The sequence below is a fragment of the Macaca fascicularis genome, chromosome 7 (genome assembly GCF_037993035.2).
Source record: "Macaca fascicularis isolate 582-1 chromosome 7, T2T-MFA8v1.1".
Lineage (NCBI taxonomy): Eukaryota > Metazoa > Chordata > Mammalia > Primates > Cercopithecidae > Macaca > Macaca fascicularis.
The window spans coordinates 19,273,574-19,287,626 of record NC_088381.1 but is presented as its reverse complement, the minus strand read 5'-3'; the positions used below and the strand labels follow the sequence as shown (position 1 = coordinate 19,287,626).

The 14,053-nt window shown below is 42.8% G+C and overlaps 1 protein-coding gene across 14 annotated transcripts in view; it reads right to left on the bottom strand.

Moving 5' to 3' along the window:
* Positions 1-14,053, bottom strand: part of STARD9 (StAR related lipid transfer domain containing 9) — a 153,757-nt gene that overhangs the window by 51,432 nt on the left and 88,272 nt on the right. For 11 of the 14 annotated variants that reach the window (XR_012414835.1, XR_012414836.1, XM_065547831.2 and 8 more), the window contains 7 exons: positions 10,578-10,645; positions 8,521-8,618; positions 7,919-8,128; positions 7,634-7,731; positions 6,023-6,100; positions 5,492-5,563; positions 1,694-1,873 (listed from right to left, as the gene is read on the bottom strand). Coding sequence is in view for 12 of the 14 variants with exons in the window: in XM_065547831.2 (XP_065403903.1) it covers positions 1,694-1,873; positions 5,492-5,563; positions 6,023-6,100; positions 7,634-7,731; positions 7,919-8,128; positions 8,521-8,618; positions 10,578-10,645 (804 nt within the window). In the remaining 2 variants the exon portion in view is untranslated. The remainder of the gene's footprint in view (positions 1-1,693; positions 1,874-5,491; positions 5,564-6,022; positions 6,101-7,633; positions 7,732-7,918; positions 8,129-8,520; positions 8,619-10,577; positions 10,646-14,053) is intronic. The other 3 variants (XM_073995627.1, XM_073995626.1, XM_073995629.1) reach the window with 1 other exon arrangement.

Below are 14,053 nucleotides of genomic sequence, written 5' to 3'. Positions count from 1 at the left end.
AAGCTCTACTACTTGATTTCTAGCTTCATCTATTCACTCCACATCCAATCTATATATCAGATCAGTTCTACTCAGATACTGACCATTTTAATCAATCTGGTCTCTTCCTGACCTCCAACCTCTCTCTGTGGTTCTGACTAATGGGAGGATCTATACAGCCATTTGGTGGTTAGTTCTCTTGCTAAGGTAAAAGTTGTCAGCCACTTCTGCCTCAGGCACTTTCACTAAGAAAATTTATGCCCCGTGTACCAGAAAATAAGCTACTTTAAATTTTCTGTCTGAGAAGCTCAGTCTCTGACAACTTCCCAAAGGGCTTATCCTAAGAACCCCGATGAGCTTTGCTAACATCTCACTTCCATATGCTCTGCAGCACTAGGAAGGAGTCCAGTGTCTCCAGGGATAACAGCAGCATTACATACTCCCCAGAAACTCTCTCTTTGTTCTTTTTAAATGTCAGCTGGGGATAATTATGAGAATGAAAACTAGCTTTTCAGTGAGCACAGGGATTTTGAGCATGTGAAGTACGTTCTGCTGTCCATAGGAACTGTCCTCCCACAGAACACACTGATGAGAACAAGACGAAAGACTCTCTACCATAGGCCTCTAACTCTCAAAACCACTTCACTCAGAATATGAGGACTGGCCTCCAGGTGACACAGAGCCAGGTGGGCCAGGTGCTGTTTGGAAGCTTTCACTTCAATCTTTTTCTAGATGGATGCCTCTCATCCCCTCTTCCCCCACCATCACACCACTCTAGCTCTTTGGACCCTCCCTATGTTTTAAGCTTCCTTTACCTACTTTCTCTGTCTCCTTTTTCAGGTAAATGTAGTGATGGAGAAGTGGGAGGTGTACTGTTTGTTAATTTGGGGTTGAAGTGGGGAACTGTCAGAAGAAAACTTTCAAATCTTCTGAATTCCCCCTTTAGTCTCTGAAAGCCGCCTTTTTAAAACATTATTTGTATTTATTTTATTTATTTTTGAGACAGAGTCTTAATTTTGTCATCCAGGCTGGAGTGCAGTGGCATGATCTCAGCTCACTGCAACCTCTGCCTCCTGGGTTCAAGTGATTCTCCTGCCTCAGCCTCCCGAGTAGCTGCGATTACAGGCACCCACCACCATGCCCAGCTAATTTTTGTATTTTTAGTAGAGGTGGGGTTTCACCATGTTGGCCAGGCTGGTCTCGAACTCCTGACCTCAAGTGATCTGCCCGCCTTGGCCTCCCAAAGTGCTGGGATTACAGGTGTGAGCCACCACACCCAGCCTGAAAGCCACCTTTGAGCAGTCTGTATTTGTAGAGTTTAGGAGCACTAATGGTATCTTGAGGTTAGGGTTTCACTCTCCATGACTGTACCCCTATGCTTCAGTAAGCCAGAAAAGGAATATGATAAGCATCATTCTTACTTTAAAACGAGAAAATTAAGGCAAAGAGAACAAAAGTAAGTTACATGAGAACAACAGTAGCTGCAGTTGAAAAACAATTATTCTGATTTCCAGTCTTCTGCTCTATACATACAAAGGCAAAACAGATCACAATTTGTCAGGTAGACCAGTTTCCTGAGAACAAACCTGAAGTCAGCTCTGTGGCATCTGTCTTGATTTCAATCCACAGAAACATGGCTGCTACTCCTAGCTTTTCCCTCCTTGACCTCTGGGGCCAGTGGCTTAGGAAGAAAAGGATACACCAGCCTCCTCACCTTGAGATGATACAGCACAACACCTGTGCTGAGCACATCATCCTCCAAAGCCATCAGGTGTGGCAGGCTGGAGTCGATGACCACCCCAGCCCTCCTCCTGTTGATGTCCACACTGTAATGCTCCATGAGGGCCTGCCAATCATTCCACTTCTGGGTCCAGTCTTTAGTCAGCTGGTCTATCTGCAGAGGTATAGGAAGTGATCTGAGACACTCGGCATGGGGAACAGACTAAAGGTCAGAAGTCATTACATCTATTCCTATTTCCCCAGGGTACTACTTTATTATGATCCTCACGGATACTATTCAAAGCCCCACAGAAGCCCTTACCTCCTCCAACTGCAAGCTGTGTTTTCCAAGTTTTCTACAATAAGCAAGTGTTACTTGTATAAACAGAAGACCCCTCAATAAATGTTATTTTTAAAGTTTTCTGCAATGAACATGTATTGTTTTTATAATTAGAAAAAAACATGTTATTTTCAAGTTATTTTTTAAAAATTAATTGGGATGTTAGACATCTGTGTTTATAATTTCCCTTTCCCCACCCCACTTTTATATGATCCATACTTGGGAATCCTTTTATGACCTAACACACTTCTTTCCCAAAGTACAGTACTTTGAGTTATCATATAAGCTTGCACATGGCTCACAGAACCACAAAGCACTGACAGGAATCTCCCCAGGTGGAACTAAGACTATATGGAAATTGTCTGGAAGATCATGTAATAAGACAATAAAAACAATAACAGTAAAATACTGAGTGTTTAATGTGTACCAGGAACAGAATTTTAAAAGTAAATATACCCAGGCTTAAGCTAAGACCACCATATGGACATGCACAGTGATAAATGTAGGGTCCTTTTTATTCTCTTAGTGGAAACTGATGCCTAAGCAATGAGCTTATCCTGGGAATGGAAGAACTGAGGAAGCTCAGAAAAAAAAAAAAAAAAATTAGATTAGCTAAGTATTTCTCTCATAAAGGGAATACTTACAAAAAAATTATGCCAGGTTGGCTGGGTGTGGTGGCTCACACCTGTAATCCCAGCATGTTGGGAGGCCAAGGCAGGTGGATCATGAGGTCAGGAGATTGAGACCACCCTGGCTAACACAGTGAAACCCGTCTCTACTAAAAATACAAAAAATTAGCTGGGCGTGGTGGTGGGTGCCTGTAGTCCCAGCTACTTGGGAGGCTGAGGCAGGAGAATGGCGTAAACCCGTGAGGCGGAGCTTGCAGTGAGCCGAGATGGCACCACTGCACTCCAGCCTGGGCAACAGAGCAAGACTCCATCTCAAAAAAGAAAAAAAGAAAAAAAAATTATGCCAGGTTTAGGTACAAGTACTTTATGTGCCCTAGAAACATTATTTTAATAATCATTGAGTTGAAGTTTGGAAACCAGGAAACTACAGGGTACCTGTAAAGGGCTGGGTTGGATAGGGACCCCTGGCATTGGTGAGTGGTAGGGCACTCTGGCTTACAGTTCAGCCAACCTGGCACAGCTGCCCCGCTGGCTAGCTTTCATCACCTACTCCTACACTGCCTAAGATGATACAGCCAACAAGGGGAAGGTTCAAGTCCAGCTCAGCTGGCCTGCATAATGCAAGTATGCTCATGAGTTTGGAATGATTTCGGCTCCCCTACTTCATCTCTTAGTATAGAGGGATGATATTTTCTGAACCAAAAATCAGAATACATGACTGAAGGAGGAATTTTTTAGAGAAACTTCTAGACGTGTTATTTAGTCTTGAGGTTTAGTAAGGGTGACAAAATGTTAACGTGGCCAGGATACTTTAATGACATATAAGGATGATGCAACAGAATATTAGAAATTGAAACATTTGGTTGTAGGATTTAAATTTAACCCATCTGCCGAGTGTGGTGACTCACACCTGTAATCCCAGCACTTTGGGAGGCTGAGGCGAGTTGATCACCTGAGATCAGGAGTTTGAGACCAGCCTGGCCAACATGGTGAAACACCTTCTCTACTAAAAATACAAAAAATTAGCCTGGCGTGGCAGTGGGCACCTATAATCCCAGCAACTCAGGAGGCTGAGGCTGGAGAATTGCTTGAATCCAGCAGGCGGAGGTTACAGTGAGCCAAGATCACACCACTGCACTCCAGCCTGGATGACAAGAGCAAAACTCCATCCCAAAATAATAAAAAATAGGCCAGGTGCGGTGGCTCGTGCCTGTAATCCCAGTACTTTGGGAGGCTGAGGTGGGCAGATCACAAGGTCAGGAGTTCAAGACCAGCCTGTCCAACATGGTGAAAACCCATCTCTACTAAACATACAAAAATTAGCCGGGTGTGGTGGTGTGAGCCTGTAATCCAGCTACTTGGGAGGCTGAGGCAGGAGAATTGCTTGAACCTGGGAGGCAGAGGTTGCAGTGAGCTGAGATTGCACCATTGCACTCCAGCCTGGGTGACAGGATGAGACTCCATCTCAAAAAAAATAAAATAAAAAATAAAAAAAATAAAAATAAATCTAATCTGTCAACAAAAACAACAGCCCACCATTTTTTCCTTTTAAATATCTCTGGGGGCCAGGTGCAGTGGTTCATGACTGTAATCTCAGCACTTTGGGAGGCCAAGGCGGGTGGATTACCTGAGGTCAGGAGTTCAAGACCAGCCTGGCCAACGTGGTGAAACCCTGTCTCTACTAAAAATGCAAAAATTACATGGGTGTGGTGGTGCACACCTGTAGTCCCAGCTACTCGGGAGGCTTAGGCAGGACAATCATTTGAACCTGGAAGGTGGAGCTGAGATCATGCCACTGCACTCCAGCCTGGGTGACACAGTGAGACTCCCTCTCAAAAAAAATAAAATTAATTAAAAAAATGTCTCTGGGAATCACCATTTATTCTACTTTTCCAAAATGTCTTGTCCTTGCCCTCACTGGATTACAGTAGCCTCTTTCCTGGTTGGTCCTCTGCTTCCAGTCTTCCCACCTTTCAATTCACCATGCATACAACTATCATATTAATTTCCCAAAGATACTCCTTTATTATGTCACCAACCTGATTCAAGAAGCTATTAATCCTGTTTACACCAAGTTCAAACCTTCTAAACTTGCCGTAACCTTACCTGCACTACCCTCTACCATGAACACCCATTCTAACCAGCTTAGTCTTCCTCACAGTGTCTCCTTCCACGTGGCCTCTCACACCACCCCTTCCTTCTCCCAGTTTCAAGGCTTTGCTTATGTTATCCCTCCCTCACCCAATGCCTTACCCCTTCTCCCTGTGTAACAACCCTAGCAAACCTTCCAGGGCTAGTTCAAGGTCAGTTCTCTGCCTTCCAGCACCAACATATGATGTCTGCTCTGAAAATCCCAAACCATAATGATTTCTTCCTTCCCTAGATCCTTTTCATCTAAATCACATGGTTCATGAAACACACCATTCTTTAAATGTGTTTCCAACTAGACTGCAAACCATTTGAGGGCAGGGACCTCTCTGTACCTCTTGCAGCATCATGCTGAGAACCTATTTGGTCCTCAAACAATGAATATATCTTGGTTGACTGATTTACAGACAAGAAAACAGTGTTTTCCCCCCAGGCTACTCTCACTATCCAAAGGACTTATGAATCCCTGAGAGAACAATACAGAAAGTCAGAAAGCCATTAACACTCCCCTAGGCAAACACATCCCCTGGTCAAGGCTTAAAGGAAACAAACACTGTCTTCAAATTAGACAGCTCTTCTCTGCCCTGCCAAGGGAGCAACCCTACCTGGCTCAGGAATAATGGAGGGAGCTCCCAGGGTGATGTAAAGCACTACTGAGTCCACCCAACACACCCACCTTCAACTCATTTTGGAGAACCAGCTCCTTCAGGTTTTCATCCTTTTCATCATTCAATGAACCGAAGTTTCTCTGCACAAAGATAGAGATGTGCTTTGATATTTTCCTGGTCTGAACTTCAGGTAGGTCCCACTCTTACACTTGTGAAGGAATATACGGTGCAGATAAAGGAAAGACTTTATCATTAAAATGAGAAATAAATCAGGAACCTATGTATTTGGGCTCATATTGGTACAAAGATGGAAAATAAAAATAAATTGTCCTAGAGGGCCCCATTCTCCGTACCTGCGTACACAGGGCAAGGACCATTCAGGCATAAGACAAGAGATGATAAAGTGAAAAAATGCCCACACCACCTGAAGCTACACCAAGAAATCAGATAAATCTCTGTTTTGTCTTTGCTCCTGTCTCTGCCTCATGAGAGTCAACTGAGAACATGGAATGCAGCAGGGCCCAGACTCTATGGAGAAGAAGAGAGGCTCAGAAGGAGAATTTCACTTAAGTATGGAAAGGTTCTGACTGTCTGCATACCAGTTCAAAGCTCAGCAGCAGGGCTTTCAGTCTTTCAATCTCTTCTCTGAGTTCTCTAATCAGCTTTACGTTTGCATCCTGAAACACAGAGAACTCCATCACCACTGATTGTTATCAAGTCCCACTCAGCTGTGAAATGCTATTTGCAATTGGCTTGGAAGAGGTAGATTACTCCTTTGGAGTAGGCTCTACAGCGGTCAATCATTCTCAAGTTGTGGTCCCAGGACCTGCAGCATCCACTTCATCTAAGAACTTGTTAAGAAATGTACACTTTGGCCCACCCCAGACCTACTAAATCAGAAACTCTGAAGGACTGGGGCCCAGCAGTGCTCTAACAAACCCTCCAGGTGATTCTGATACACACTAAAGTTTCAGAATCACTTCCCTAGAGGTCAAGCAGGTAACACAAAAGCTAGGGCATGTGTAGGTAGTAGGTGCTAACCTTCCTGTATTGTGACTAAGCCTAATATTGCCTAATTACATTGCCTTTTTAAAACAGTCTACATATGGGTTATATATGTGTGTGTGTATATATACATATATGTATATATGTATGTATGTATATACATGTATACATATATATATGTAGTGTGTGTCTGGCCACCACCTATGATCCCTGCTCTGGAACTTCTCACTGAAATTGTGAAGGAACATTTGAAAAATTCTCATTTAGCTTTGAAAAACCAATGAATGGTTTTGTGTGGGCAGAGGAGAAAAACAATAGAGAGAAAAAACATTAAACGATAATCAAAAACCAGTGAATTCCTACACTCTCCTTTTAATATCTAAACAGAGAAGTCACTGCAATTTGCAAAGAGAAAAATGAAACACAGACAACTTGCATAAAAAAACACAGGCATAAGACTGGGCACCTTGGCCCACACCTGCAACCCCAGCACTTTGGGAGGCTGAGGTGGGAGGATCACTTGAGTCCAGGAGTTTGAGACCAGCCTGGGCAATATTGTGGGACCTTGTTTCTACAAAAACTTTTTTAAAAAATTAGCCTAATGTGGTGGCACGCACCTGTGGTCCTAGCTACTCAGGAGGCTGAGGTGGGAGGATCACTTAAGCCCTGGAGGTTGAAGCTGCAGTGAGCCACAATAGTGCCACTGCACTCCAGCCTGGGCAACAGAGCAAGATCCCTTCTCAAAACAGGCAAACAAATACAAAAACACAGGAATGAATCAACAAAAATTCAAAATAAAAGCAGTAAGCACAAATTTTTAAGTGAACTTTCTTAGAGTGAGCCATTATTGCACCACTGCACTCCAGCCTGGGTGACAGAGTGAGACCCTGTCTCTAAAAATAAAATAATAAAATAAAAAATAAATGATCTTTCTTAGAGCGGTAATGGTAAACTAAGGAACCTTAAGAGGAATGGCCTTAGAGAAGTATCTAAAATAAGTTATTCATAAAAGGTTACTGAATGAAGGGCAACAGAGATAGGAGAGAAGGAGATGACAGTACAAGGAAGAATTCTACTCCCTCATCATTTGGAGGACAAGTCTGGAAAGTTGAGGGGAGTACAAAGAGAAAGAAATCAACAAGAGAACAAAAAAATGAGAGCTTTGTGTAAACTATACCAGACCAGGACTTCTGAAAAGGTCTCACCTCATTTACTCGTGGCTTGTTGATAATGTTTTTGGCACTGGATGCATATCTCAGTGTGCTCATGGTCTCACTGTAGCTAGTGTGTGCAGGAGACACCGCTGAGGTAGAAGGAGAAAGTTTAAAAACATGCCAGCCCATCCATCCCAGCCCTTATTCACTTGCCTCGATACTACTGCCCATGCTGTATAAGACCCCTGATAAAATGAGAAACCTGGGTGGCCATGGCCCTTTCTCTGAGATACAGTACCAGTCCCAACACAGATCCAGTTCTGGCATCCCACTCACTGGCAACCATGATGGTTTTAGAGTTGCCTCCAAGGCTGTCCTTCAGCAGCCAAGTCAACACAGAGTCTCGGTATGGGATATAAGACTGCCTTCGGGAGGGTGCCCCTCCACTGCTGGTCCCAGAAGGAGAGCTAAGGATTCCACTGTCACCACCATTGCTGACTGAGCTGTTGAGGCTCTGGCAGCTGCTGAAAACTTGGGAGTTCTGGGCTTAAAAGACGAAAAAAGAAAATGGAAGAAAGAAGGAATTAGGAAGCAAATATATTAAAACAAAACAATGGTTGGAGAACACAGACTTAACCATCGTATTTCCTAATCCCTTTCTGCATACAATAGGGTATTTTAGGGATTCCTAAAGACTTCAGACTTAGGATACGAAATGTTTGAGCCACATAATTTTTTTAGACTCCCCTCTTTTAGAACTGATGGTAGTAAGATAGCATTCTACTCTAAAACCAAGGACAAATATCAATTTTTATTGCCCCAAACCAGAAGGTGACCTTACCAAAAGGAACCCTGTATCTACCCTATTGTGACAACATGAAAACATGAGTTACTTTCCAAAGTCTCCCTCCCAGTCCTAGTATCTACCAGCAAAATACCTAAGGTGGAGATGACAATTCCCAGAGTCACAAGGGACTTGTTGATATTGGCTCCTTCAGTAATGCGGTCCTTACAGTAACTGGGGTCTGCTCTTTCACTAAAACACAGTCAATGAGAAACAAAAACAAAAGCAAAAAAGACATTATCTTTATAATATTGTTGAAAAATACTATCCATTATTCTGTATATCATGCTGCAAAAGACTCACATAATAAATTCCTTTCAGAATTCAGTTCCAGAAAAATTGTTACCATCTTGTAATGAACGAGACTTTTTCTGCTTCTCAGGCAATAAAAATTGAATAACTCTTTAGGTTTCTGTTTTTGACTGTCAGAACACTTTATGCTAAATGTAATGCTCATTTACAATTATGATATTAGCATGACTTTTTGGTATATTCACTTCTCTATCTTTATTGTTTTAAATTCATGTATTTATAGCTTTATGGGATTTGTGTCATTAGCTGACAACAGTTTTGAATTTCTTTTTTAAGTTAATATTAAAGGAAATATTAATATTAAGGAAATGCTAAATTCACACTTCCAATTGGCTAATAGTTTCTTTCAAACAGCACTCAGCTCTTAAAGGAATACTGTACCATATTAATTATGTTTTAAAATAAGAAAATTTGCCTTATTTCACCTTACACTTTCTTGTGATCACATTATCCCCCTCAAGACTAACTCTTTCTAAATACATATGTAATTATAATTCATGCTCTCTTCTAATACCTACAAGGCAGTATCGTCTCAACCTTTCAAGATTTTTAAAACTTCTTTTCTTTAGAGATGGGGTTGAGCTATGTTGTTATGTTGCCCAGGCTGGCCTCAAACTCCTGGGCTCAAGTGAACCTCCCACCTCAGCTTCCTGAATAGCTGGGAATATAGATGTGCACCACCAAGTAAAACTTTTTTTTTTTGAGACGGAGTCTCACTCTGTGCTCAGGCTGGAGTGCAGTGGTGCGATCTCGGCTCCCTGCAAGCTCCGCCTCCCGGGTTCACGCCATTCTCCCGCCTCAGCCTTCCGAGTACCTGGGACTACAGGCGCCCACCACCTCGCCCGGCTAATTTTTTTTTGTATTTTTAGTAGAGATGGGGTATCACCGTGTTAGCCAGGATGGTCTCGATCTCCTGACCTCATGATCCACCTGCCTCGGCCTCCCAAAGTGCTGGGATTACAGGCGTGAGCCACGGCGCCCAGCCTAAAACTTTTATTTTAAAAAAAACTGCATAGAAATCAATATTAAATAAAGAGAAAATAAAATCAATAGTAAATCAAAGAGGTGTACTAATTCAGTTACCCTCACCGAAAGCAGCGGTTTTTTAATCTTTCCTATACATTAGAATCACCTGGGCAGCTTTAACAATCTCCTGATGCTTGCACTCCCACCAATCTCACTAATAATCTGATGTATCTGATCTGAGGTATAGATATGGGGAGTTTTAAAAGGTCCTCAGGTGGCCAGGTGCAGTGGCTCATGCTTGTAATCCCAGCACTTTGGGAGACTGAGGCAGATAAATCACCCAAGGCCAGGAGTACAAGGCCAGTCTGGGCAACATAATGAGATGTTGTCTCTACAAAAAAAAGAAAAGCCAGATGTGGTGTCACGTGCCTGTAGTCCCAGCTACTCCAGAGGCTGAGGCAGGAGGGTCACTTGAGCCCAGTAGTTCAGGGTTACAATGAGCCATGATCATACCACTGCACTCCGGCCTGGAGCCTGGGCAACAGAGTAAGACTGTCTCAAAAAAGAAAAGGTTCTCAGGTGATTGATTTAACGTGCAACCAAGATTGAGAATCCCTGATGTACAGGAACTTTTCAGCCCCCAGAAAATAACTTCTTGACCTAGCATTCGAAGAGCTTCTTTTGTAATATTCTCAGGATGACTGAAATGTGAAAAAGATTGGAGTTTTATATATTTTTATAAAATATAAAAGTAGTTATATATTTTTATATGTGTAAAAGTAGTTATATATTTAACTTTTTAAGAAAGAGCTTATTCCCTGTAAAACAGGCAAGAACTAGAGTAATTCCCCTTAGCTTTGAAATCCTAATTACCTGCCTGCTAGGTCCACAAGGTTGATCTTGCTAGCCATTTCAGAAGGGAGGTTGTTCTCCAGGATTGCCTAGAGGAGAAAGCACATTTAAAGCCTGTCATTTGGAACGATTTGTATTGTTTTCCCCTTAGACGTTCTTCTAACCAAGTTGATATTTTGGATTTTTATCCAATTCACTCAACAAATCTGTATTCTAATATGATGCAAACCAGATGAGCTCTCAATATCTGACAGATAAAATCAATAGGGCCCTGGATCATCACTTTAAAAACAAAACAAGGCCGGGCGCGGTGGCTCAAGCCTGTAATCCCAGCACTTTGGGAGGCCGAGATGGGCGGATCACGAGGTCAGGAGATCGAGAGACGATCCCGGCTAACACGGTGAAACCCCGTCTCTACTAAAAAATACAAAAAACTAGCCGGGCGAGGTGGCGGGCGCCTGTAGTCCCAGTTACTCGGGAGGCTGAGGCAGGAGAATGGCGTAAACCCGGGAGGCGGAGCTTGCAGTGAGCTGAGATCCGGCCACTGCACTCCAGCCTGGGTGACAGAGCAAGGCTCCGTCTCAAAAAAAAAAAAAACAAAACAAAACAAAAAAAACAAAACAAAACAAAAACACCAGCAGAACTTACAGACTAAGCAAACTTCCATGAAGCTCACTGAGCATAACTTTCAGGGGTATCAGGAATTTCAGTACAATTTACCACGCAAATGCTCAACTCCCTCCCAGGGGGCTCTGACTCTTACTAGCAGAGAGCCACAGCATGTGGGTGGCCTCTGATGGCCTCTTGCTAACCTCAGTCAGAGCACCTGGCCAGGGCAGAAACTCTGCCCTATAAGTTCTATTCAGTGGCATCCAGCCCCCAAGAAGAAACTACTCTGACCCCCACCCTGATTCAATGTGGATTTTGTTACTTTGTTTTAGAAATTAATTTTTGGGATTTTTTTTTTTTTTTTTGAGAGAGAGTTTTGCTCTTGTTACCCAGGCTGGAGTGCAATGGCGCGATCTCAGCTCACTGCAACCTCTGCCTCTCAGGTTTAATTGATTCTCCTGCCTCAGCCTCCCAAGTAGCTGAGATTATAGGCATGCACCACCAGGCCCGGCTAATTTTGTATTTTTAGCAGAGACACGGGTTCACCATGTTAGCCAGGCTGGTCTCAAACTCCTGACCTCAGGTGATCTGCCTGCCTTGGCCTCCCAAAGTGTTGAGATTACAGGCATGAGCCACTGCACCGACCAGAAATTGTTAATGTTATACATCATCAACCGAATGTAGTTTTAGAACATTTCAAATAATCCCCAAATCCCTCAAGTCTTTGCAATCAATCTCTGTTCCCATCCCCAGCTTGAAGCAATCACTTAACTTTCTATGTCTGAAAGTCTGCCTTTTCAGAGTGTTTCATATAAATAGAATCATACAATGTCTGGCTCTTTTCACTGTACATAATTGAGATTCATCCATGTTAAGGCATGCATCAATAGTTTATTCATTTTTACTGCTATTATTCCACTGTGTGGATTACCATAGTTATCCATTTGCCTTTTGATAGATGTGTGGGTTGTTTCCATTTGGGGGTAATTATAAATAACAGTTATGGATATTTGTGTACATCTTTTTGTGGACATTTCTCTTGGATAAACACCTAGGAGTAGAATTGCTGGGTCATATGGTAGTTATATATTTAACTTTTTAAGAAACTGCTAGGCTGGGCATGATGACTCATGCCTGTAATTCCAGCACTTTGGCAGACGGAGGTGGGTGGATCACGAGGTCAGGAGATTGAGACCATCCTGGCAAACATGGTGAAACCCCGTCTCTACTACAAATACAAAAATTAGCCCAGCATGGTGGCGGGCACCTGTAGTCCCAGCTACTCAGGAGGCTGAGGCAGGAGAATCGCTTGAACCCGGGAGGCGGAGGTTGCAGTGAGCCAAGATCGTGCCACTGAACTCCAGCCTGGGTGATACAGCGAGACTCCATCTCAAAAAAAAAAAAAAAAAAAAAAACACAAAAATACAAACCTGCTAAACTCTTTTCCAAAGTTGTTACACCATTTACATTCCCACCAGTAGAGCAGTGTATGAAAACTCCTGCTCCTACGCAACTTGCTGATACTTAGCATTTTAGCCATGTTAAAAGGTGGGTAGTGGTATCTCGTTTGGTTCTAATTTGTGTTTCCCTAATGAATAAGGATGTTGAGAATTTTTGCAAGTACTTAATTGTCATTAGCATATTTTGTTTAGTGAAATGTCAGTTCAAAATTTTTGCCATTGTTTTGAGTTGTTTTCTTATGGTGTTTAGAGTTCTTCATATATTCTGGATATAATTCTTTCATTGGATGTATGTTTAGCAAAGTTCTACCTATCTGTTGCTTTTTCTTTTTTTTTTTTTTGAGAGGGAGACTTGCTCTTTCAACCAGCTGGGGTGCAATGGCACGATCTCGGCTCACTGCAACCTCCACCTGCTGGGTTCAAGCAATTCTCCTCCTCAGCCTCCCAAGTAGCTGGGATTACAGGTGCATGCCACCAAGCCTGGCTAATTTTTGTATTTTTAGTAGAGACACGGTTTTCACCATCTTAGCCAGGCTGGTCTCAAACTCCTGACCTCAAGTGATCCACCTGCCTCGGCCTCGCAAAGTTGTGGGATTACAGGCATGAACTACTGTACTTGGCCTGCATTTCTTTTTATTCTCCTAACAGTGTCTTTAAGAGAGAAAAAAGGGGCCAGGCACGGTGGTTTATGCCTGTAATCCCAGGACTTTGGGAGGCAGAGGCAAGCTGGATTGCTTGAGGTCAGGAGTTCGAGACCAGCCTGGCCAACATGGTGAAACCCCGTCTCTACTAAAAATACAAAAATTAGCCAGGCATGGTAATGCGTGCCTGTAATCCCAGCTACTTAGGTGGCTGAGGCAGGAGAATTACTTGAATCCGGGAGGTGGAGGTTGCAATAAGTCAAGATCATGCCACTGTGCTCCAACCTGGGAGACAGAGCAAGACTCAGTATCATTATTTAAAAAAAAAAAAAGTGCAAAAGGCCAGGCATGGTGGGTCATGCCTGTAATCGCAGCATTCTGGGAGGCTGAGGCAGGAGGATCACTTGAGCCTAGGGATTTAAGACCAGCCTGGGCAATATAACAAGATCTTGTCTCTACAAAAAATAAAAATAAAAAAGTGATTTTGTACACTGTAAGTGTACACACACACACACATGTGTAAGTCCCAGCTACTTCGGAGGCTGAGGTGGGAGGATCGCTTGAGCCCAGGAGGTTGAGGCTGCAGTGAGCCATGATTGTGCCACTGCACCCTAGCCTGGGTGACAGAGTGTGACCCTGTCTCAAAAAAAAATTATAAAAGTGCAAAAGTTTGAAATTTTGATTAACTTCAAATTTCAAATTCAATTTGTACTTTTGTTCAATTTGTGTTTTCAGTGCCATATCTATAAAACCTTTGCCTAATCAAAAATCACAAACGTTCGGTTTA